The sequence below is a fragment of the Culex quinquefasciatus genome, chromosome 1, assembly GCF_015732765.1.
Source record: "Culex quinquefasciatus strain JHB chromosome 1, VPISU_Cqui_1.0_pri_paternal, whole genome shotgun sequence".
Lineage (NCBI taxonomy): Eukaryota > Metazoa > Arthropoda > Insecta > Diptera > Culicidae > Culex > Culex quinquefasciatus.
In genome coordinates, this window is record NC_051861.1 from 18170293 (window position 1) to 18196517 (window position 26225).

The window sequence follows — 26225 nt, forward strand, 5'->3', positions numbered from 1 at the left end:
AAATATTTATGATTATTTTTCGTGCTGATGGTGCGTTACTCCGCTTGGTTTAGAGGAATTCTTTTGCTTTTGGTTGAGTGACTACTTGAATAAATGACGATACTTGAAATTATGAGGGCAAGTGAAACCCATTTAGGAGCTAGAATATGACAAATGTGTCAAACTTTATTAAAATCGTCATGCGAGTTTGAAAATTGGTTTAAGAATGAGCCATTTGAGGTCTGATGGATTGCATAGGAGAACTTTGAAATTTTTAGAAAATCTTGGGCTTCAACGTTCAACTTGTTTTAAGTGACTTTTCTAATGCATTGGAAAAAAAATCCGGATTTACATCGATCATGTTTTAAACTACTTTTTTGTCTAAATAAGTAGGTTAGCATTAATTTTTTTACTCAGATTATACTTTGACACGACGTAAAACCTAATAATTTAAGTTTATTTACGGAAATTGTTTAAAAAAAATCACACACACAAAAACGATTAATTGAACGAAAATTCAAAAACTAGAATTATTGGAGGTTGTTATAAAGGCCTCAAACCACCATTAAAAAAACAAGATATATGCATGTACAAATATTCAAAAACCGAATTATTCGCTCAACAGCATTTCCTTTGCGTTCTCGATTGTGAGATTCCTACTCGAAACTTGTTGTCCGAAGGCTTGATTGTTGAGGCAATTGCAAACCTCTTTTTACACCTTAGCTTCCATCCACCCCAATCCCAACCGACGACCTTTGGATTGTGAGTCCAACTGCCTACCGGCGACTCCACCGAGACAGGGCCTAGGGAGACGACTCCTACGCCTGGATTGAGCAAACGATCTAAAATGCCACCGGAACCTTCTGGGATCGAACCCCGGACGAATGGGTGAGAGGCAAACACGCTTACTCCTTCACCACGGGTCCCGGCGAAATTAGAGAGCCTGGAGCTTAAGCTTTAGGCTCTCTAGGCGAAATATTACAAAGGAATTAAAAACATCATTGAACAAGAAAAGAAAAATTTTCGTACAACAAAAGTTGCTCAAAATTAACTTCTAAACATTAGGGACCAAAAACTACAAGATTAATATCAACAAAAATTTTACAATACTTGTGATTGTTATAAGTCTCATTTTTTTACCAAAATTATTTTAAATTGATTCCAACCTTGTTCCTGCATGATCTTGTTAATCGATTGGAACCCTGAGAGTGACATTTCGCCTCTCCATATAGGCTCTCTACCCTCTCTACTAAACATGGACAAAATAATAATTGTGCAGAAAAAATGGACTGTAAAAAAATCGCTGAAATGTAGTTTTTCTTGTTTTTATTGTAACAATTTCAGAAGTCAACTAACGTCCTTTTTTCAAAACTATATTCAGTGTATAAAAATCTGAGGAAATCATAATCCAAGTCTGATACAAACCCTACATTCTCATGTTTACGCTGCCAACGGGTATTGAATAGGACAAGGATTACACTGTCGATCTAATCTAGTCCGTGCCATAAGTAAAAACAACAAGCCGAGAAAAACTCAAAGCCAATTTGTCCTACCCATAAGGCTTCATGTTATGATTTCACGAATAAGTGGAATTTTCTACAGTTTCTGGTATAAAGTACTAAATTTAATTGGTTTTAAATTGAGGAAATTACATATGGTACGGAATTGCTTTGAGCGGCAGTACGAGAAAATTTAGAAAATAAAGAATTGGTCAAAACAAGTAAAATAAATTAAACAATCTCAGTTAATGTATTTTGAACATTTTATTTAAATCATATATCTACGCCTCAGTTTATGCCTAAAGCCTCTAAAACTGCCAACTCCTCGTCAAATTCTACACATACCGGGATCGTTCTTATGTTTTGCTTGAACAAGATATAACATCTCGATTTCTACGCCTACACCGAGGTGACCAAATTTCGATAATAGGATATCATTTTCGGCGCTGTGGATGACGTGCTGAAAGTTAAAAAATTGAATTAGAGATACAGCTTCAAATTTAAGCATCTTTAAAACGATACAAACAAGCATTGAATGTGTCATAAAATACTAGAAATCACATAAACTAACAGGCAATTGTTAAAAAAAAACGTGCAAGTTTCATTATTACTAAATTTTACTTACAATAAAGTCCGATGATCTAAGCAGCCAGCGCCCGAAAAAATAAACGTGTCGCTCCAACCAGCTCAGCTTATCTTCTGCTTCACTGTGTTAACTTGCCAAGTCAACATAGTTAAACGGGGCCGACTAGTGTGCGTGACAACTGGATGAAGCAATGTTGTCGGTTCTACTTATCAAATATTATTTTTGAAGGATATTTTTTATTATTATTACCGTAGAATGGGGTGACTTTGATAGCTCGGGGTGACTTTGATAGGGTTTTCAAATGCCCGTCAAATTAATATCTAAACATTTTTGAGAATTTTGAGTATGTAAGCATTAAGGGATAGCTTATTATTAAACATACATGCAAAAATGTGACTGTTTCTATCAATGTCATCCCGGGATATCAAAGCCACCCCAGTTTACGGTATTTCTTTGTTCAGTCAATCTTCAAATTTTATTCATGACAGATATTTTAATCAATCAAAACCCCGTTGAGTGCTAAATGACACTCATCAACTTATCCCAGAAACAAATCAAGGGGTTGCACCAAACCGGATCCTTCCATATCAATACATTTTTATTCTCTACCAAATCGACCACTTTCTATTCATTCATTGTCCCGTAACGCATGGCCTACTTTCACCACACACAAATTTCGGTTCTTACTTTGACAGTGCATATCATTGTCACCAACCAAAGAAAAAAAAAGAGTCAGAGGGGTGAACTGAACGCATTTCCGAACGCGTACAGTTCAAGCAAACATGTCCTACAGTACCGGACACGGGGAATTGCACTTCTTTCCTCCATTTTTTTCCCCCGGATTGATTTGATTTGATCCGCGCAGTTTTTGGACAATGACACCCGCAGAGGAACCCGAATCTCTGTGTGATATCACTTCTGAATGGTTCCATTGTGAGCGAGCACCCCGAGCAAATGTCACATTTTTGTGTGAATGTAATTTTGTTTGGTTTTCGGAATAGAGCTTTATGACGTTTCGCGTACACACACTAGCGCACCATTTGATTTTGCTGGCCGGACAAAATTTAACCTCACTTTTTTTCGTGTACGTACACGCAATACATGCGCACGTAAATAACTCTATAGTTGACAGAAACGGCCGGAGGACAATCGAAGTGTCCACTTATGTCTTGATTAATTTTGCAGGATTTTTTGACGTCAAATTGATATGCGATACAAATCGATTTTGTGGAATACTTCTGTAAAATATAAGTGAAATAATAGTTTCAAAATTCATATGGTTCTATTTTGTTTTGATCGAAATTTGAAAATAACTTAAGCAAAATTACTTTCATTAAATGCATACTGGATATCAATTAAATTAATCCTTTTAAAATATCTCCAAAGATAATGCAATGATTCTCTTCAGTGATAAAAAAAATAATACTACAGGAAACATTTCATTTGCATTCTAGCCGAAGCCAACTTGCAAACACTAGTTGGTTCAGCTATTCAAACATAGATGGCAGCTCCCATATTCGCTGCACTGTTGTTCTCTGTAAAATTATTCTTCGATTATTTGCGATTTTTTTGCTTATTTTTCAAAATAATTTAAATTTATGTGCACATTGTGATTCATTTTCGTGAAAATTTCCATATGTCTTGCCAAAATATGAAAACAAAGTTATAAAATGAACAGAACAGAAAACAGTAATAAAATTAGAGAACTATTGAACATATTGAACTAATCATTTCTTCTAAATATATTATCTCAATGTTTATTTTAGATAATTCTAAAGTTTGATGTATTCAAACTTGATAATAGCTCTTGCTTATGATATTTTGAAATGAAAATAAAGTATAACTTCTATTCTATGTATTATGAAAAAAAAAACAATACATACCGTCAGTAGGGGTCACTATGGGTCAAAAAACGATACACCTCTCGTAATTTCTTAATAACAAAAACAATTTAAATAACATCGAAAATAGTTTACTAACATTTTCCCAAAATATGGTGGATTTTGATGAACACTACCTTAAATGCCAATAGTTTGAAAATTGACCCAATCTCACCCCTTAGACGGGGTGACATTGAGTCAAATGAAACTAAAATGATGCTCAAATACAACGAAATGGTAAAAACAAGTCATCCAACAGTGTTTTTTGTTCGAGGGAATCGTATTGACATGCTACACTGCTTGAAGTGGAAATTTTCAAACATTTGGGTAGTTTTCGAGCAATTCCAACAAAAATATTAGAAAAATGATTTTTCGAGAAGTAATTTTTGGCCAAAAACGTACCTCAACTTTAGACAGCTGCCAAAATAGCAGGATTTGTTCTAGGAACGAGATTTTTTCAGCAAAGTCATCATGTCCCCTACACAACCCTTTTAACAGAATTCAGTTTCATTGAAGAATCTTAGAAATGGTAAAATCCGTAAAAAATCACTTTGACCCAATCTCACCTCCCAGACCCAATGTATACTATACATCTTACTGGTTTTTGGTCTTAACCAAGCGAGAGCTCAGACTCACCCTTGGTTTCGACAAGGTTGCACATTTTTTTTTTCCTGTAGTGGAAACCCGTCTTAAGGAATAGTTTTTGTTTATTTTAAAAACATCTCAACTCAAATAAATGGGATGAACTGAACAAGTGAAAGAGTCGTGCAATAATCGTTTCGGATTCAAATAAACACACCCAGGAATTAATATTTCAGTAATCCTTCATTTATTCTGTAAGATTCCGTGACACAGATCGTTTCAATTTATTTATTTATTTTTTTTTCATTCTCTGTCGTTTCCTACATATTTTCGATTTCCTCAAACAGAAAACCAGACTCTTCATTCATCAACCTCGTTGAAACGCGCAATGCGCACGCTGCTGCTTTTGACAAATATTTAACATGTGATTTTATCTATTGGTTTCTGTACGCTTTTTGAAGTGAAATTTACGCAAAGGAAAGAGCAGAGACAAGTGAGAGTTATTGGCCTACAGGTTGTTTGTTGCTTGTTCGAGCTTTTTATTTGGTAGCAATTCACTAGAAAAGTAACCTTATCTCATCATTTGACTAGCGTCTCTTTGTTTTATTTTTATATCGTTTTTTTTTAATATTTGCTTCCTGTTCGGAAACGAATTATCCGACAGTTATTTTATTCGTGTTAGGCATATTTGTATTTTGTTTCTGGTTTTCAGATTAACGTATTTGATTCGCTTAACTATTCAATATTTACTTTCAACCATTTTCAATAGTTTGTTTTTTTGTGTGTTAGTTTAATATATAGATTCTTTGTATTATAAACACGTTGGTTCGCTTTAAATGTACTGGTAGGCAAATAAAAGTCAAACTTTCACGAAGTTGTTAGAAAAGTGAGTTAATAGTCAATGTTAAAAGCGGGGTTTCGTAAAGTTTTAAAAATCGGTGTAATCAGTAGTTCATACATGGCTATATGTTAATAATATTTTGCTGTAAAAATCATCGAGACAACCTATTATGGCCGATTACCTTATCTTAATGAGTGTGTATGTCATTCTTTCTAAATAAAAAATAAATAAACGGTATATAAATAATATATCGGTTTACACATGTAAATCTATGTATATAATACGAATTGTAATATAAAGTGTCCCCTAAAAACAATCGCAGAACTTATTGCAGTTTTTTTTTTGTATTTTTAATCAATCTAACGGAACAATCCTAAATATACTATTCTGCGTGTTTTCTGCATCATGCTCTCTCGTGCTAGCACGGCTCATATCACACAATTTTGGTACAAGAGGAAGAGAGGAGAAGTGACCCAATAGACAGGAAGAGAGCGAATTAAGATTAAGGTACTAGTTTTTTTTTAACACTTAAAATGGCCTGAGTCCCAAACAATTCACGAAACAGTGTGAGAATTGTTGATAAAATTTTAACAAAAAATAAAATAAAATAAAGCATAATAAAACGATAGACGAATACAGGAGTGAGATTTGTTAGAACTGTTTAAATCTAGAGAGGGAGTGGGGGTTTCTACGGCTGGAAACAACTGCTCTTTTAAATACTATTTGTGTGTGTGTGTTTTAACAAGCTTAGTTGAAGTTACATCTCTTTGTCCGTGTGAGCAAATTTCTTCGCGATAAGCTGAGATCTCCGAAGCTCGCAAACCTAGAGATTCGATTTAACTATTTCCGTGTTTTTGATTCGGTTAACAAACGGAAGCTTCTCGACGAAAAATTTGAACTACATCTTTTTGCTAGTAGCGATTCGATCTGGATTTTTTTTATTGCAACCAAAACTTACAAATTTACTCTCGGTTAGTCTCTGCATTTGATTATTTCTGTTTATATTCTGTTAAGCATGATACTACTATTTGATTCGCCTGATATTGATGATTAGCGGAAATGTTTTGATTTGCATTCATCTGAGATCCATTGGAAGTTCCGTCATCGTAACAGTGTTCGCCACCAACACAGCAGCATTTCTTTCACGCACACGCCCACTCAATCTGCAAACTTTCACACCGTCATTTACAGTTATTTTAACATACATTTGATTATTTTTATGTTTTTGCCATGTTTTATCTACTTTCTGTAGCGCAAACAAACAGACGCGTTCAAAATCAAATTGTTTTTGACAGTCATGAGATTTTTTTTGTTTCAATTTTATTAGCAACGCTGATAAAACAGAAATATTAATTGGGTTGAAATCAAATGTCGAGCAAATGTAATTAAGCGTGTCCATTTGACAAGTTTTTATTTTGTATTTTCAGTGAAAATCATGGTAAAAGTTTTGGCCTGTAAGAACGAATTTCTAAACGCATCCGAAAACGAGCAAATCTCAAAAGTCGTCTGTTTGTCTGCGCTTCCGACATCCACTGTGACTTGAAGCTTGCGCGCAATTAACTGGGCTGGGGCGCTACCAAAGCCGCATTGGACTGGCGCAGCACCATGGATGGAGGCCGTTGGCCTCCACCAGGGCCCTTCCGCAAGTCCGGCTGTTGCACGGCACCGTGCGGCGGTGGAAGTGGCTGATTGTGGTGGGGTGGAACGTGCGGAACTCCAGGAGCCCCCGCTCCCATGACGTTTCCGTTGTTGGTGTTCTCCTTCTGGGAGTCGTCACTTAGCTGGGCGTTGCTGTTCATCACTTCCATGTACTCCCGGATTAAATTGGCAATTTGGAAGGCCTGAAATAAGGTGGACCATCAAGTAACGCACAACCAGCTAAACATAACCTTAAACTTACCTGTGCCGTTGTCAAAATCACCTTGGACTGCTTCTTGTCCGATCCGGTGATGATCATCAGGCAGTTCATGTTCGGCGAGAAGGACAGTATTGACTGATACTCGTACGTGCACAGCGTATTGCGTGACCGATGTTCCAGCAGATGGAGACCCTTTTGATCCACAGCAAGCCACAATATCCGCGGCCAGTTGGATGTGAATGACTGCATTACGTCAAAGATGGTAGCTTTGTGAAGGGGCCAACTCTGAATCAAGTTCAGGAAGGACTTTTTGGCTTCAGCCGATGTCATGCCACGTAGACTCTGGTGGTGCATGGCCACACCTTCGTGCGGAATGTTGGGAACAAACCGCGGTGGAAGACAGTGTGCAGCAATCGCTCGGTAATCTTGAACCACCTCCGAACAGTCACCCAGTTCTAACTGACCTTGAAGAGCAGTCAGCATGACCTACAAAGCGGAATCGTCAGTACTGAAATAAACACAAACCAGCAACGTACTCACCGCTTCCATTTCCGAAATCGGGAACCGCTCGGTCCTCAGCCCGTGCAGAACTTGATGGTACAGCAGCTCTTTCTCAACTGGATCGTCTAAGTTCATGTACTGATCGCAGAACAGATGCTTCTTGAACAGGAACAAATGATGTTGTCGACGGCAAGCGGGTGCCAGATTTGAACTGCTCTGATTCTGCTGCACGGCTTGAGCTGCCGCCGTTCGGTACTTCTCCCACTTGGACATCACGTCCGCAACCTTTTCATCCGGCAACAGACTTCGCTCGGACGCTCCCAGCACCTCATAGATGGCGTAACCTGTATTAAAGGGGTTGGAAATGAAGGGACACGATGATGACACTAGCTCAGTACTACTCGGGACACAGACATTGAAAGCTTTGTTAAATAGTCTTACTTGTCGCTTGCTGATCAAACCTACCTTGTGCGTTCTCCTGCAGTCCGATCTTCTTTTTGACGATCTCCATAACCTCACGGGAGGTCGAACTAGGGTGGAACTCTACCGAATGGTACTGTCCGTCCATAAAGTGGAACCGTGCGTAGATCGGCCGCCTGTTGATTGTGCAAACAATTTCCTCCCGGCTCGGAGGCCACTGTCTTCGGCGCGTTCCCTGCGTTTTGAAGAAGCACTTCTCCGCAAACCGGGCGTACTTGCCCTCCTCGGTGATGAAATCGCTAGCGCAGCGCTTCAGGTGACCAATGAGATACTTACGGACCACCTTCTGGGGTGGCAGGATGACACTGCAGGCCAGCGAGAGCAGTGCCCAGTGACGCAGGTTGACGCGAGTTTGGATCCGGGTGGTCTGTGGTTTGCTTGATCAACTGCAGGTAAAGCTCGTTCAGGAGCGACTCCTTGCGCATGCAGCGATCCATAATGGATTGAATTAAGGTTATGTGCTCGTCTTCGGCCCGTTGGACGGTTTCTCCTGTGGAAGGAAGGGTTAGTGAGGTCGATTTTAGGGTTACGGTTAGATAACATACCGTTTTGTCCCAGTCCAGCGTACGTCAGAATGGAGTTGAACACCTGTATCATGGCCTGTTCTTCCTGGTCTGGAATCTTGCTGAGACTCTGGGGCAGGGCTTGCCGACTGAACGCCCAGTAAGCGTGCGGGAAGCCCTTGTATGTTTCACCATGATCGTGCACCGATCCGTGACCATGCTCCGCACGGAGCTTCTCCAACCGATGCTTGGACAGTCGACGCAGCGTGTTTCGCAAAAAGCCACCGCTAGGGTCTTGAGGCTTTCGCAGAATTTCCGCATCCACCAAGTGTCGCCGACATACAACCACATTGTGATGCAACCGGACCCGATCTTCGTTGGTGATTCCCTTACTTTTCTTCGGGGGCACCTCGTTTTCGGTGATCCAGTTCGAGAGCGCCGGGAAGTAGGACACGATCAGCGAACCGATCTCGTTCTTCTGCGACGTTTCGAACACGAAGCATCGCTGCTGGTCGGCGGTTGTCGTTGTGCTTGTATGGCGGTTCAGACTGATCGTAATGAAGCTATCGCTCGGGTCTAGCATGATCGACTCGATTTCGCTGTAACGAAACTCGTACAGCACAAACTTGTCATCCGGTTTGATCAGAATGATCCCCTCGCAGTTGACGCCGAGGATCAGACTATTCCCGTAGCTCCAATAGCCTCGATACGATACAGGGAACATGGTGGTACCGTACAATGGATATTGCATCACGCAAGAAAGATACAAGACCTTAGCGGTTAGTTCCGTACGGCCGGAACCGTACTGGCGGTGGGCCTGGGCCAAGATCGGCACCCAAAACTGCTCCTCACGGCAACTTGAGATGCGCTCCGGCAAGAAACTAGCCACATCCGAGTAATACTCAGGCTTGGGCTGGTTTGACGGATCACCCAGGGCTACCTGGGCTTGTAATCCAGCAAGCTGGAGCGCAACTTTCTCAGAGACCGGGAAATCGTCGCACTGAAATCACCCAACAAAAAGAAATCATTAACAATGAACAATTGGCCGCCAAAACCTGAACCCACTCACCTTGACAACGCTGTAAACGGCCTGCGCGTACAGCATGTTCACCTCGACCGGATCCTGCGACAGCTCGCGGGTACTCTTGAACAGGCGCTTCTTGAACACAAACCGGTTCTCGCCCGAACCGAGTGTCGTCGCGTTCTTTCGCAGCGTCGAGCTTCCGGCATGAATCTTCGTTTGCTTGCTGTAGGATAAGAACAGGAACCAAGGTTATAAACAAAGTTCAGCCACCAAGTTTTCTCGTCACATCGTTGTGTCCGGAAGGTGTCTCAAGTTGTGTAGTATTTCGGAATGTTTTTGCTTCGCCACTCATCCGGCAGCTTGAGGTACAGGAAGATCCGGTACGCACGCCGGTTGACCTTTTTGACAATGTTGCTCTGACGACAGCCGCGATCACGTGCACTGGAAGGTAGCCGGGAATTGAATTAGACAGTGGGAATAGTACGGGAAACGACCAAGCACCGTCACTCTCCGCAAATCACACCCGCGTTGATGACCTTTGTACACGATGACGATGAATTGAGGGTTAACCGCTGAAGATCACCACGTGGCACCTGCTCACACTGTTCCCCAACCTGTTAACGACTCTCACAGTCCACAAGAAATATGACTAACCCTCAACAACTGTGTAAAATTGACATTCCGCTGTACGTCAAAACGATAACTGTTATACGTTAACAAAAAAAACTCGATTTCTGTACAAATGAAAGAATTAGTTGGTCCAAAGGTCAGAATATACAATATGTCCGAGCTCCACAAACCTTCCAAAGTCAGTTCGCAATCAAGTCTGTTAAGTCACTCCCAAGCACACTCTCCAAACCATCCACTTACCTTTCCCAAGCGGCTATAATGTCGTACAGATAGTCGTGCGACTTGACGTGCTCTTCGCCATCCGGCCGCGATTGATAGATCGCCCACCCCTCAATATTGCACAGACCGAGCTTCTCCGCCAGCTTAGCTACCGCGTCGCTAGCGGTATCCGTCGGGTGTACGTCGATCGCCTTGGTGCGTCCATCCAGGAAGAAGAATCGACACACAATGGTACCGAGTCGACGCATAGCCTGCAATGTTGACAAGGGTTTCAGTACGTACGAACTACTCTGAAAAGAAATCACCAACTCACCGCAATCTCTACGCTGGAGGGTGCGTACTGCCGGCAGCGAACCTTGGTGTTCTTGCAGTTGTCCAGACACCACTGCACGTACTGACGCAGCTTACCTTCGAGCGTTTCGAGGTTCTTCTTCAGAAAGCTGCAAAAGTACCGGAACAGTAGCTTGCTAGGCTGGAACGCCACAATGGTGAGGCAGAGCAGCAACCAAACCCGGTCGGTCCACTCCACACTTGGGTTGTTCGTTGCCTGCCGCATGCACTGCACGAAGATCTCGTCTCGTAGTTCTTCACGTTCGATACCTTGCCCGATGATGAACTGGATGACCTGCAGCTCACGCTCGTTGTTTAGCTCTCCGCGGATGTACTTGCAGAGATCCTGTAAGCAGTTATTGGGTCAATATTGGAGATCTTGCAGAACAACGCCAACGAAACACTTACCCTGAATATGTTGCACGCAATGGTCACGTTTTCCGGGTCGTACATGTGGATGTGGGACGACGGGATCGTGTTTCCTCGATAGTACGTGATCATTTCGTACTTGGGGACCATGTCCACAGACTTGCGACCCTTGCGCGTCAGTGTGGCCATGATCGTCCCTTCCGGCGATCGTTCGTGCGTGTTGTAGTAGCTTTCGGCAAACTCCAGAATGTCGTGGTAAACGTCATCCCGCAGCAGCTCCTTCTCGCGCTCCGTAATGTCCATCTGTTGCATCTCCTGGAGCTTCTTCTCGACGCGATACTTCCGGCGCTGCTCGCGCTCCGCAAACGGATGGCCGGCACCGGTCGAGGAGGCTCGCGAGTTTGGTCGACTGTGCTTTGGCGATGAAGGGCTCATGGGTCCTCCGGTGGTGCCTCGTTGTATCGGACTTGCCGATCGGATCACGGCCGGACTCTTCGGTCTGAGCTTGTGACCAGCGGTTCCGTTCTCCAGCAGTGTCTGAGGTTGCTGCATCGGTTGGTGGATCACTCCATGGGCATGTGGCGGTGGAGGAGGTGCATGATTACTTTGTTGTTGCTGTTGTTGAAGTTGTTGTTGTAACTGTTGTTGTTGAGCAGCCGCCAGCTGTTGTTGCTGGTGTTGCAGCGTGGCCGAATGAGATTGTGTAGCTGACAGCGTATGCTGCGGTACTGGTGGGACCTTTTCGTGGATTTCGGGGGGCGGTGGAAGCTCCTTTAGGTGGATGACCGCTTCGTAGATAGGTTCTTCTCTGTTGTGGCGCATGTGATGGTGGTCCAGCGAGGACGGAACCGAGGCCGCACTCGGCGGTGGCAGTGCACTGTTGTTGTTTTCCGTTGGGATCGGTGGGGGTGGCATCGTCGGTTCCGGTAGGGAGGGCACTCTGGAAGATTACAGAACTTGTGAACGTATGGTCTTTTTTAAAGATGTCACAACTCAACATTTTTGAAGCCGACGTCAGTAAGCGCATCCGTTTCATTATAATATGATAGATTTGGGCCCCCTGAACCCGCTCCAATCGACTGAATGGAATTGCAGTGATTTCCATGCCAATAAATTATGTGTATAAATGGTGCTGCTTAATATGATTGCCATAAAGCTTTCTAGGCTCAGTGCAAAAACTATGATTAAACTTAAAAATTTATAATTCATCACAGTGTACTGATGCAAATAAAGATCGAGTCCCTGCGAAATATGATGGCTGACATCGGGCGGTCAGTCAAGAAAAAACCAGCTAGAAATCGCATAATAAACAACTTTTGTGAGAAACAGAAAGCAAACAAACCAACTTCTGTAGCACCTACCTACAAAGCCTGCTAAAAGGCTTTATATCCAAAACTGCTATTTAATTTATTGCCAGGGAATTCGCTTAACATCAGTTCTGTCGATTGCAGCGTGTTCAGGGAGCCAAAATCTATCATACCTTGACGAAACAGAAGCGTTTACTGTCATCAACATCAAAATGGTCAAGTTGTTTTTAGATTCTCGGAGACGTCCGGACTTGAAATTTCAATAAGTATTTCAAGAGTTTTTTTTCTGGGATTGTGCCAAATACACTCGCCAAGAATTGATATCCGTTCGCGGTTTCCTTTAAATATACACAACATTTATCAACCACCAAGCAAATTTATTTACATCAAATTAAAATGCAGTAAAACGCACTCAATTTATCCCTCCAATTGATTCAAAGAGCAAACCAAACTAATCTGTATTCAAACAGTGTTCCTTCGCTGTCGCGAGTTCCAAACAAGGTGTTGGTTTGTCGGTAATAAAGAAAGACCACAATTCTCATCATAGACGCCGGAAAGCCAAAAGTTGCTGTCGTTTGATCTAGCTCAAAACAGGTTTAAATCTCCAGATCTGCCGCACCTACCTAATGTGGCGCTACAATCGGTAACGAGTATCGCTCAACCACAGAATGAGAACAATAGAACAATACTCACCCCATCGGTTTCGGTGTGGTCGGCTTATTGCCCAGCATAGTGTTGTTGTTGTTATTGTTCGCGCCATTCAAGATGGCCGACTTTCCGCTAATATTATTGTTACGTTCACTTGTCAGACCTTCAATCTCCTGCTGGATCACCGATTCCAGCTCCACGTCCAGGTCCTCGACCAGGTTGTCCATCTTTTCGCCGATCTCGTCAATGATGGCATTCGAGTTGGCCCCGTTAGGCTGAACCTCGCTGAGGAAGGCGAACAGATTGTCAAGGTCGACCGATTCGTTGCTCTGCTGGTGGGCGTGGTTTGCCGAGGCAATTCCGGCCGGTGCCGGCGAACCTCCGCCGTCACCTCCGTTGACCTCCGGACGGTCCTTGCCCTTATTGTTATTGTTGATTTGGTTGGCATTGTTGTTGTTGTTATTAGCGGCATGCTGCTGCTGCTGCGAGTGCAGCTTCGAGTTAATCTGCTCAGCCATCTGGGACAGCGCGAGGATCTCTTCCTTAGCGACCCTGTTGTTTGTTGGGTTTTAAGAATTGCATGAGGTTAGCGAGGCGCATGGAATAAGTAGTAGAAAAAACGACCTTCCGGTTAGCAATGGTCAGCTGCTTAAGCGCTCTAAGCAATAGCAAAGCGGAGTTCGCCTCTCTGAATGCACTGCCATCTGTTGGCGAGTAGAATCTTTGCTACTGCTCTATCGTTAAACATCGCTAACACTACTTTCTACGATGGATCAATAGTAAATGATGGCTAACAACTACAACAAAGATGATTAGAGTTGAACAATCACAATTAGATGAAGAAGGAAACCATACGACACATCCACAATGATCTCTATTGATTCGATTAAGCTAGCCACATCAAGGACAACACTCACCCTTGCGCAGAGCTTGCACGGTGTCCTTCTCTACTATTACGCATGCGTTTATTGTTTTGTAGAAGTGAATTTGGTTACGTTCGTTGGGAATCGATGTCAGTGTGTTGGTTACGAGTGTGTATAGGTGATGGAGGTTAGAATATACTTTTAAAAGGGACCACAAACTAAACGGAACATAAGAATAGGGACACTCAACACACTACTTTTATTGTCCGATACACCTGGGGTAAGGTAGCTTTTCAATTCAGCACAAAACGGCCGTAATAACAACCGAAAGTAAAATCAAAAGAAGGACCAAAGTTAAGTTCGCAAAGCTGAAAACGTTAGTAAGGAGGGCGTCAATCAATACTGGTTAGGGCTGGATTAGAGTGCTGTATTGCAGCCAAACGAGCAACCTTCTAAGCAAAAAGCAAAACTTATCATCCAAAACCACAGAGAAACCTCCGTAGATTCACTCACTACATTTGTTTATCTGTGCTGAAACTCAAATCATTCCAACCATTACAAGATTCAAAAAATTTCTATTCTCTACCAATTCCACAAAGAAATAACCTAAAACAAGGCAAACAAATTCCAAAACAGCACCAACCTCTCACTCTCCTCCAGCGCCTTCCGGTCCGCCTCCGCTTGGGCCGCTTCCCGCTCCTTCCGTTCCGCTTCGAGCCGTTCCCGCTTGCGCATCTCTTCGTCAACGCGGCGCATCTCCCGCAGGGCGGTGGCCACTTCCCGGGCAAATACCCCACGCAAATGGCTCTGAATGACGATCGCTGCTCGGCGTTTCTTCAGGAACTCTATCCGCAGCTTCCAGCCCTTGTACGCGTGCTGGATCTTCAACGCGGCCGATCGCATCTTCCGGAAGTTGCGCTGCTGTGCGAACCGCTTCCAGTTGCTCTGGATGACCAGCGCCTTCGTGTGGTTGATTTGCTTGCGGGCGTCCTCCAGCGGTTCGTGCACCACGTTCCTCAGAAATACTTTGGTTTTGCCCATTTGCCACTCCGTGTTTGGCACGTTCAACTCGCGGATGACGGCTAGTGCTTGATCCTTGCTGGTCATGTTACGGAATCGCTTCGCCAAACACTGATACTTCTGAACAAAGTCGTCGAACGTCAAATGTACTGGGAAACCTTCCCGCCGAATTCGGATAATGTCCAGCATTCCCAAGTACCTCAGCTGATCCAGCACCAGCTGATCATTGTAGTCGTTTGGCAGTTTCTCGGCGTTTGGCTTGATACATCTCACGTACCACGGAGTCGTGCTCTGCAGCACATCAACCAGCGCTTGCAGCTGCTGTCGGAACGTATCGCTCACCGTCAACTTCCCCTTCGAAGTACCCCTCGATACCGTTCCCACAGTCGAAGCGCTCTGCACCTGCTGTATCGACAGCAGATCCTGAAACGACGCAATCTCCTGCACAAACGTATTCGAACTTCGACTCATGTGATCAAACAGCACGTCCTGCTGCACGTCCCGGTTCTTGTCGACGAAACCCTTCACCGTGTAGCTCACACAACCCGCGTAATGCCGGATACCAAACTCCGACTCCCAGTGACGCCGGTCCTGACCCTTGACAAAGCGTGCGTGGCTCTCGAATTCCGCGTGCAGATTCGTCAGATACGCCGTATCGGATCCCTTTGGCATGTGGCATTGCTCCGTGAGCAGCTTGAGGATGCACCGTGGTGGCTTCTCGATCAGTTCCAGACACTGGGTATTGTCCGTGAACTGGATGTGCGAAAACTTGATCTCTTCCTGGCGGTACTATTTTGAAAGGGGAAAATGTTAGAGTTTCGTCTCGATTACGGACTTCAAGATACAGTTCAGGTGCGTTCGTAGTTGATTCGTCTCTTCAGTTTCAGGTAGGTCAATGTATAATTAATAGCGTCTGTATCCGGTAAGTACTCTGTCAATCTGTCACCCTGTCACAATACTCACAATCTCTTGCTCCAGTGCAAACACGTAGTGGTTGAAGAATTTGTGCAACTTCTCGTTCGTGTAGTTGATGCACAGCTGCTCGAACGAGTTGGTGTTGAAGTTCTCGAACCCGAAGATGTCCAGCACGCCCAGGAACAGCGACGCGTCCTGGCCCGGGTTGATGCACGTGTTGATGTGGCTGATCAGCCAGGCAAAGGTGCGCGAGTACAGGGCCTTGGCCATGGCGTGTCGGTTCTCGCGAGCTTCTTGCAGCTTAAGCGGGATTTCCGTGATGTTTCCACGCACGTTGATTTGCCGTTTAAGGAAGACCTGCTCCAGATCGCTGTCCTGCAGCCCGAGCAGATCCGCTACGATGGTGACGATCTCGCGATCACCTTCCGCAAGCTCACACCGCTCGCCATCGATGTCGGCAAAGTCCAGATTTCCTAACCACAGTATGGCACTTAGCACCTTGAAGATCCCGTCGATCAACGGTTGCGAGATCTGCAGGACGTTGAACGCCAGCCGGAGTGCTTCGAACTTTTTCGACTCCGCCTGGACGTCCATGATGGCTTGGTCCGAAGACCCGGAAGAATTGAGATACCGATAGAAGGGGCAGTCCTTCAAGTGTAGCGACGTGGCCAGTTCCTTGTTGTTCCTGCCCTCGGCCACCAACTGGTACAGGACGTGGTAGTTCCGCTCGCCAGGGCTCTGGAACGTTATCCGGGACTGTTCCAGCAGGTAGTCCTGAATGATACAACCCCGGATGGCCCATTTAGAGTCGAAACAGACTTGCATGAACTTGCCAAAGCGGGAGCTGTTGTCATTTCGGACTGTTTTGGCATTTCCAAACGCCTCCAGGATCGTGTTTGCCTCGAGGATCTGCTGCTGCACCCAGGTCGACACATCGCACGTCACCGAGCAAAGGTATTGCAGGATAAATTTGGTAGTTTCTGTCTTTCCTGCTCCGGACTCGCCAGAGATAACGCAGGACTGGTTGGCACCGTTGTCCCGGAGGTTCCTGTAGGCCGCTTCTGCGAGGGCAAATACGTGAGGTTCCAACAGACCAAGCTTCTGCCCGTGATACCTGGAGACATATTCCTGAAAAACAAACAAGTTAATAAGTTTCACGATCAACAAAGTTTGTAAATGCCAAGCTCGCCCAAATGAACAAATTCTTCGATTAAACTCTCAACAGCAGAGGAAAACGACGCTCTTAAGGAGAGGAAAATCCGCTTCTTGAGCTAAAGAACCTGTAAAAAGGCCATTTGAGAAATGGGACCACCACAAGCTGGTGCTACTTTGTACTTTGAAGAGTTTGAAGCAGTTCCGCTCGAACGTGACTCAAGCCAGCTCAAACCAACAGTGCTAAAGCAAGGTAACGAGGACGATGATGATGCGATTTTATCGCCTGGAAAATCCATTCCCTGTTCCGACCACTTCCCTTCGGTGTAAAAGGACGACGACGTCACAGGATGAGGCGTGCGGGACGAGGTGGTTGCGAAAAGTATACCAGGAAATGGAGCCGCCGGCAATATGGGATGGATTTGCCTCCCCGTTCTAGCGTATTTACTGACCTATTTATTCGGTGCCGGGGTGCGCACGTGTGTACCGTGTTTATTGGGTTGGGCGCGATCCGGCAAGGAAAGGAGTGGTCGATTCTTGGGATTTGAAGCAGTGAAAGGTGTTAAAGAACGTCGAATGCTTTTGTTCGGTTGATGAATCGTTGCGGACGTGACTGTTCTGGAATAGGAGGTAATGTAATTTGTGACACTACAAATTGTGACTTATAACTAGATAAAAGGCATGAAATTCGTACTCCAAATAAAGACTTCATGTTGAACAATCGAACAAATACAAATAAATGTTCAATATTGTAAAGCAAATAAATGTTCGGGGTGGAAACTCTCAAGGGTAGTTACACCAATGTGAATAGTTTAAGTGCTGAAGAAACCCCAATAGTAAGTAACGATATGTCAATACTCTTTCACCTTACATTTTCAAACAACCTCCCATTGTGCTTTTTAAATGGTGAATAGCAGTCAGATGCCTCCCTGTTTGCTCTCCATTAGCCAAGCTCATGTGCAGACCCTCAAGGGAGCACACTTAACATACATCTTTTCCGACCGACCCATCCTTGGCCCGATTTTAACTTTTTTTTCCCACAGGTTAAATGTGACCTTCCGAAAGATTGTGTTTTCCAGAAATATAAAAGCTCGTTTCTCACCGAGTTGAACTTTATCACTTCCTCAGAGAAAACATTTTATAGCATATTATTCAACTAATTCCACACACACAGCAAGAACTTTGTAAAGTCAACAGATCTAATTAAATATTCAAAAAAGTTCTCTGATTTTATTACGATAGGCACAATCACCTTCGGGCTGGCCAAGACAACAAAGCAAAAATGTCTTCGCCAGGCAGATAACCGCCAGCCTGAAAAGGTACCCTCTCTCTGGAAACGGTTCGATACGCACGGGCTCCCTCCCTGGAAGTCACGGACTGCCGGCAGGCTGGAAGAGAAGCTGCTTCCCACGCAATTAGCATATGCGGTAAAACAATGAACGTTGCCGTGGAATGAGTCTTCCAATGACAAGCGTTAAATTGACCTTCCCTGGGGCTGTGAACCTTTTTTTGGCAGACTACCTGGACGGCAAGAAGAGAAAAAAGAGTTCCCAAAATCGTGAACAAGCGTTCATGAAAATGGGAACCACGAACAAAGTGTTCAAATGCCATGGTACGTTTTTCAAAATCGTGTATCTCCATGTAGATTAAGCTGCTAAAAATTGACGAACCGTGCACCGGTCCTGTGAGCGGAGTTGTCAATGTAAACACCTCTTTTCCACTCGCTACAAAACCAAAAATGTCTGCTTTCTTAATTAATTACACTGATAGTTCAGAATTTCACTCATCAATTATTCGGTGTCTTTTCGCAGCTGACCTGAACAGTTGCGCCCGTTCTCCCGCTTGCTCAGATTGTTTTGTTCTTCTGGTAGATTGCCAGGCGACAGCACGGGAACCTGTCAAAACAATAACAATCAACACGCACAAAACGAGGGGCTTGCTTCGGCACCGATCGAGGGATGCACCTCGCCCTATTATTCTAAACCAAATTACAAAAATTATAACATAACTAACTTACAATTAATTCAGGGCGCAGAACAAATTTTAAACACTATATTTTACTTTTTAGAGTTCCCAACAAAGTTTGCAACGCCAGGTCACACGCAATCCACGACAGGTTTGTGCTGTAGTGAAACTTTTACACATATTTTTCGCCATCGCAAGGCAGTCATTAATCAATCAGCGGTTGGCGGAGTCCAATTTGGCCATGTCGCTGAAGCACGCAATGTGGTGACGTGTTGAGTGACAATGTAGATAATGATAAAGTGAGTGAAATGGAACAAATTGCAAGTTTTGACTTAGTTGAAAAGCAGCTTTCATATACGGACATCATGATTTATTTATATAATATTTGATGTGATCTTTTTGCTTAAGGAATGATTTCATAATAGTTGTGCCTATTCCTCCAGTAGATCCTTTTATCTATTCTGTAACTTCTGTGAATGTCAGCTAAAAAACCTATTTGTGCAAATGAAATAGATTTTTCACTGCAAATTACCCACAAACCGTGTGAACGCTGTCACGCAAATCAGCCCTTCAACGCGCGAGACACCGCCTGTAACAAGAAACCCCCTCACTTCCGGTCCCCGGCTTATCCCAGCCTAGTCTAGTTCTTTAGGCTCTCCGTTTGCCCGCGGTAAATCCGGTATTTTGCTCGTTAACAGAATATCGCCGCCGAAGCCTTAATTACAGTGCTCCCAGCTAGAACGCCTCCAACAATTACATAACACCTAAATCAGGTTGCACACAGAAAAGCTTTTATGCAAACTTTCTCACGCCACCGACGACGGCGCTGCTGAATTGAGAAGGTGACTTTATACTTTATGCAAGTTGTAAGGGCTGAGCTCGCCCCAACCACTCACCGCGTCAAGTTCTGGTCCGTAAATATCATTCTACGCGAGACGTCGCGTATAAATTTCAAACTCTATCCGCGGCAAGTTCCACAAGTGTGTCGATTAAGAATGTATTATTATTTATCATGCGCGCCGGGTTAGTCGCTGGCAATAGCCGGTAGCCAACCCGCAGTGATTGATGGCTTCTGAAAGTACCTGAACAAGCAAGACTTCCACATACTCTGTGTCAGTGTGGAGTTATCTATTGGATTCATGACAGGAAGCGATTAGATCGCCGTCAATATTTTATGCTACACGGTTCTCACGGAATGTCCCCCGGATGATGGCGGCAGCAAGCTATTATACGGGGTGATTCATGGTTGATTGCAGGTTAGATTGTTTGTTTAAGACACGAGTGTGTCGAGAGAAAGAGTCGTTAAAGATCAACGAGTTTTGTTATTGTCGGTTCTGAGAAATCGAAGAAAGTTATTCAAGAAATCGACCTTTTCAGTATACGTCTAGAAAAGATTAATGCAAACGACCCATCAATGCTCAAATTCCATTGAAAAATATCTCCACTCGTTCAAACAAAGCTTCATCAGCAAGTAATGAGCGCTTGCAGACAATCTGCCAAGACAGCAAAAATCAAAAATATTAAAAATGAAAGAGCTTACCCGTACAACGGGTGCGATTATCCGGCGAATTTGGCCCCGCGCACACGTCCCAAATTTTCACTTTTATTAACTTCCCACTTTATGAGCGCACGGGCTAACAGAAGGATGAAAGGCCAAAGAAAAAAGATACACCCAATCTTGAAAAATCAATCCGTTTTAACCCCCCAACTCATCAGCCGCTGAAAAGTGGTGGCAGCGGGGGCAGCAAGAAGTTAACCCTCGAATGACCTGTTTAGTTAGGGTAACACATAATCATATGGGTAAATTAGTACACTTTTGGATTCGACCTTCAGCGATTTGGAGCAAACTTTCATCTATCAATAGTCTACCGAAATTTCTTTATATTGCATTTTATAGGAAGTTGTCCGAGGAATTCAATAATAAATAAAATTCTAAATGTGGTTTTGACCCATTCCCAGGGTGACCACTTTCATTTCATTTTCAAATTCCCAACTTTTTCCCGACTTTTTTCCAGACTTTTCCAGAATGCTCAAAAAATAGGCATTTCTTATTTAAAGACTGATTTCAAACAAAAAACTTTCTATAGAGCAATTCCAGCTCAAATCAGGAATTTTTCTGATACTTTTGTACCCGACCCTCTCCGATTTCAATGAAACTTTGTAGACATGTTATCCTGGGCCTATATAAGCCATTTTTGTGTATATCGAGCCAATAGTACTCGAGAATAACATTTGAGAAGGGCGTAAGGTATTTAAATATTTTTGTATTCTGTAATTTAAAAATTACTGTATCTCGAAGCCGTTGCGTCGTATCAAAAAGTGGTCTAAGACAAACTTGTAGGAAATTGGACGGGCTTTCTGATAACAATACACTGAAACAAAAATACACGCCACATCTATGAGATTTTTTGATTTTTAAGTCTAAAACTTAAATTTGAAGGTGATGTCACGATTTTTTTTCGTTCAAAATTTTTGAGGAAATAGCCTAAAATGTTACTAAAAGACTGACGAAAAATGCAGGATGGTATGTCTCTCCTAAAAAAATACAAAAATCATTTACTAAAACTGTTTTTTTAAGTGGTCTAAACGTCAAAATTTTTAAAAACCAGTAATGGGAATCAATTCTCCAGACAATTTTACATAAAAGTCTCCGTATTGACCATTGTCCTATGTCCAATCCTTAGGAAGATACAGCGGTTTTAAAAATAAAAATGTTGAAAAAACGGGATTTTTGGTGGTTTTTGACAATTTCTATATGACAGGCTTGGTTTTTCAGTCTCGTAAATATTTTTAAGGGAAAGCTCGTCCGATTTCCCATAAGTTTGCCTTTGACAGCATTTCAATTGGATGTAAGGGCTTACAGATATAAGCTTAATTACATTGGTTATAACTGAAAATAGAATATTTTTTTCAGTGTGGTAGAAACCAGCATAGTAAATTTGATTACGTAAATATAAAAACGATATAAATCAAAAAGCTGTCAAAGGCAAACTTATGGGAAATTGGACGAGCTTTCCGGTAAAAATATTTACGAGACTGAAAAACCAAGTCTGTCATATAGAAAATGCCAAAAACCACCAAAAATCCAGTTTTTTCAACAACGTATATTTTTGTTTCAGTGTATTTTTATCAGAAAGCCCGTCCAATTTCCTACAAGTTTGTCTTTGACCACTTTTTGGTACGATGCAACGGCTTCGAGATACAGTAATTTTTAAATTGCAAAATACAAAAATATTTAAATACCTTACGCCCTTCTCAAATGTTATTCTCGAGTACTATTGGCTCCATATACACAAAAATGACTTATATAGGACTAGGATAACATGTCTACAAAGTTTCATTGAAATCGGAGAGGGTCGGGTACAAAAGTACCAGAACAAATTTGAGCTGGAATTGCTCTATCAGAAAAGTCAATATTAACCACCGAAAAAAAAAATCTCAATGAATTTAAAAAAACCCCAAATGTATATATTTTTTTGTAAATACAGAAACTAAACAACAAATAAAGAAAACTTCAAAAATGTAATTTCATTATTATTATTCAGAGTAGAAACACAAACAATTAGTCTTTGAAAAAAAATCATAAGTTCAACAATACTTATAACTTCCATGGTATTTTTTAAATTGGCAAACGTATAGTTTTTGATATTTTTGTTTAACTTCATCATCATTTTAAATCAAAGAATGATTAAAACATAATTGCTATTATTGTTCATTAAAAGGATTTAGAAAAATGTCAAAGAATTCATAAAAGAAAATGTTTTTGCCAAGTTCCCTTTTTAATTTTGTAATTTTTGATATTGATTTTTTTAATGTTTTAAATTTTTAATCAATTTATCGGATTATTTTTTTGCAATTTCAATATTTTCTTTATGTTTTCAAAACGTAAAAAAGTATTTCAATTTCGGATTTTATTCGATATTTAAGTTTTCCGCAAACTGAAAATCAAGCCTAATCTATGGTAGGTAATTTACCACTACTCACAAAAAAAAAGATCAAGGGCAACATTTGGAAAAAAACGTGTTTTAAATTACTTAATGAGTTTAGATAACAATTACAAATATTTACCCAAAAAAAACCATTGCCAAACTCAAGTTTAAATATTCAATTATGTGACAAAATGACATAGAATCATAATTCTAAGTTGGCCATTAGGCTCTATTTTTATATAAGTTTATCATTAACTTTACCTCTTGTTTTATGAACAAAAATTAAAAGCGATCATTTGATTCATAAAAAAGAGTCCAATATTCATAAAGATTTTGAATGTCTTAAACAGCTTTTCCATACTCAAATATATTGAAATATTGAAAAAAAAATTTAAAAAAAAAACAAATTATTCGCTCTACAGCATTGCCTTGGCGTTCTCGATTGCGAGATTCCTACTCGAAACTAGGTGTCCGAAGGCTTGATTGTTGAGGCAATTGCAACCCTCTTTTTACACCTGAGCTTCCATCCACCCCGGGATTCGAACTGACGACCTTTGGATTGTTAGTCCAACAGCCGAGACAGAACCCAGGAAGACGACTCCTACACCTGAACTGAGCTAGCGACCTAACCTTTTTAGGTTAGTCCGGGGCCAACATTTACTTCCCGTCCGACGGAAGGCGTGATCAGACAAATCTCGTCTCGAAAAATGCCACCGGGACCGTCTGGGATCGAACCCAGGCCGACTGGGTAAGAGGCAATCACGCTTACCCCTAAACCACGGTTCTCGGCGTAGTGAAATAGTGAAAAGAACCTTAAATTTAAAGTAAGTTACTAGAGTAGAAGTTAGTGAATTCAATTTGAAAATTGTACAAAATATTACAAAATTATTCAAGTGTTAAAAAATAATTTTCAAACAAGTATGCTCAGAATTGCCGACTTTTTCCGACTTTTTGACAAAAAATCATTAATTCCCGACTTTTTCCCGATTTTTGGCGGATTTTGGCGAATTCCCGACTTTCCCGATTTCTCGACTTTGAGTGGCCACCCTGCATTCCCTATTTCTGTTATTTTTTTTGATTTTATCACCATCGTATTGCCCAAACAATTTTACTTTAATGTCAATGAAAACCTCAAAGTAACATGAACTATTGACGATAGATTAACGTTTCCTCCAAGTTTTTTTCGAAATCTGTGAAGATCGAGCCCAAAAGTGTACTGAGTTGACATGGAATGACTAAAAATTGAAAATATTAATAAAAAAATACGGGTTATGTTCCAAAAATATATTAAGAGCGCATTCGTTTATTACGTAACACGTAACGTAACTTTATTAAAGCTACACAACTAAACATATTCCGAAGAATTACTTCAAAACAAATCACTCATACATTCGATTCAGATGAAAACATGTTTCAAATAAATCAGGCTTCAGGAAAAAAATTAATGCTTTTCAATTTCATGGTTGGTTTGAAAATTGCAAAAAAAAAAGATGAAAGCAACTCAAAAATATCTAAATTTAAAGTTTAATTCCAAATAATTATATCAAAGAACGCTTAATAAAGTTTAATTCATTGATATAAAATTCAAAATATTAAGGATTTCACAATTTCCCAACTTGAGTGGCCAACCTGGACAAAAAAATGTCGAAAAGCAAGCAAAAAGTTTGTTTTTTTTTGTGTTCATCATTAGCGCTTGATTCACGAAGAAGTTTAAAATAGATTGATTCTAGTACAAACTGATCTCTAAACTACCCAATTTACAATTATTTGTTCTAGACAAAACTAACTTAGCTCTCGGCACTCAAAGGATACCGCCTATCAAGGGATACAAAAAGTGTGCGGCTGTGCACTCTATGCGCTGCTTCCCTCAGCATCCCAGAGGCCAACGAACGTTAGCATCTGGCTGGCAGACAGCAACATTTGACCTACATAATTTTTGGACAGACAGGCAGAGGGCTCTCCATTTCTGGCAGCAGCAGCACTTTCAAAGTCGCTAACCTTTGCGTGGTTTCCAGTTTGTGGATGCACTTTTCAAAAGGGCAGAAGGGTGTGATTTTTTTATTGCTTAAATTCCAAAATTTACAGGCGATTTGACCCATTTAAATATATTTTTGAATGAGACATTCTGTAAAATTTAGCCAGTTGCGAGATGTCTTATATTTATGGTTCAATGTCTGAAATGCACGCTAATCTCCATCTAGCCAGAACCTGGGTGGTAACAGGAGGGTGGCAACAGGCGTGTTTAATCTTCTTTTATTATTTTTTTTCCATGATTCGACAAAGAAGCCGGCTTTGGTGGGAGACTAATCCCTTTCGAAAGCGATTTCGATATAATTGCCATTGATGGTGATCAAACCGTATAGGGAAGGGTAAGATATTTCATGAAATTAAACAAAAACTTTTACAAAGTATTAAATTATACATTTAAGCATTCAGCTGCGGACTTTATTGTTTACCCAAACATTCTAAATTATTTTTTTTAAATACAATTTCTTTACTCAAAACTAAACAACTCAAGAATAGTAACCAAATTACTACTATAAACCAAAATAACTCCAATAGGTTTTAACCACCCCCATTGAATGACTAGATGTCGGAAGCTGAGGTCTCTTTAAATTTGTTCCAAAAAATTAGTTTCGCTTTTGCTTTCCTCTGCTGGGAATCGAACCCAGGTGTGCAGCTTAGCTGCTAATGATAGGGTTTAGGTGGCTCCCCTCCGTCGATGAATCACGGCCAAATGTATCATTATTAAATTGGCGTTTCTACGCCGTCTGTACAGATGGAATTTTCACCATTTTTTTTAGTTACACTTTTGATTTCAGTTTGGTTTGGAATCTTGACTTGGATGTGGTTCGGTTAAGCCATCGAAGTGCATGACTTTATGGAATTTTGCCGATTTATGAATCACATCCAATGTTAGACAACCACAAATACTCACCATAGTCAAATAGGTGAATAACTCAAAACTAAATAAAATCAGGTATTTCGAGTAACCCCAAGGTACTCAAACATCAAAATTAGTCAGCAGCGGCTGCATGACACTGCGTGAATTAAGTGCTCACCGAAAATCGACCCGTTGAACGAGACGTTTGTGGGGTCAATTTCGTGACAGCCAACGGTTTCGAATTATTCAACGGTTGATTTT

The 26225-nt window shown here is 41.8% G+C and overlaps 1 protein-coding gene and 1 long non-coding RNA gene across 2 annotated transcripts in view; both read right to left on the minus strand.

Moving 5' to 3' along the window:
- Nucleotides 1-1722: 1722 nt before the first annotated feature.
- LOC119765286 lies at nucleotides 1723-2198 on the minus strand. The gene is made up of 2 exons (XR_005276618.1): nucleotides 2104-2198; nucleotides 1723-1938 (listed from the first exon to the last, which is right to left on the minus strand). It is a non-coding gene; the product is annotated as an uncharacterized LOC119765286 (long non-coding RNA).
- A 2552-nt stretch (nucleotides 2199-4750) lies between these two features.
- The window catches only part of LOC6035419 (myosin-I heavy chain), an 82332-nt gene continuing 60857 nt past the window's right edge, over nucleotides 4751-26225 (minus strand). The window contains 13 exon segments of the mRNA XM_038263340.1: nucleotides 4751-7208; nucleotides 7268-7711; nucleotides 7766-8070; nucleotides 8192-8556; nucleotides 8558-8696; nucleotides 8752-9709; nucleotides 9779-9956; nucleotides 10604-10833; nucleotides 10896-11258; nucleotides 11321-12221; nucleotides 13282-13788; nucleotides 14743-15908; nucleotides 16083-17162. Of these exon segments, the coding sequence (XP_038119268.1) occupies nucleotides 6924-7208; nucleotides 7268-7711; nucleotides 7766-8070; nucleotides 8192-8556; nucleotides 8558-8696; nucleotides 8752-9709; nucleotides 9779-9956; nucleotides 10604-10833; nucleotides 10896-11258; nucleotides 11321-12221; nucleotides 13282-13788; nucleotides 14743-15908; nucleotides 16083-17162 (6921 nt within the window). The 3' untranslated portion in view covers nucleotides 4751-6923.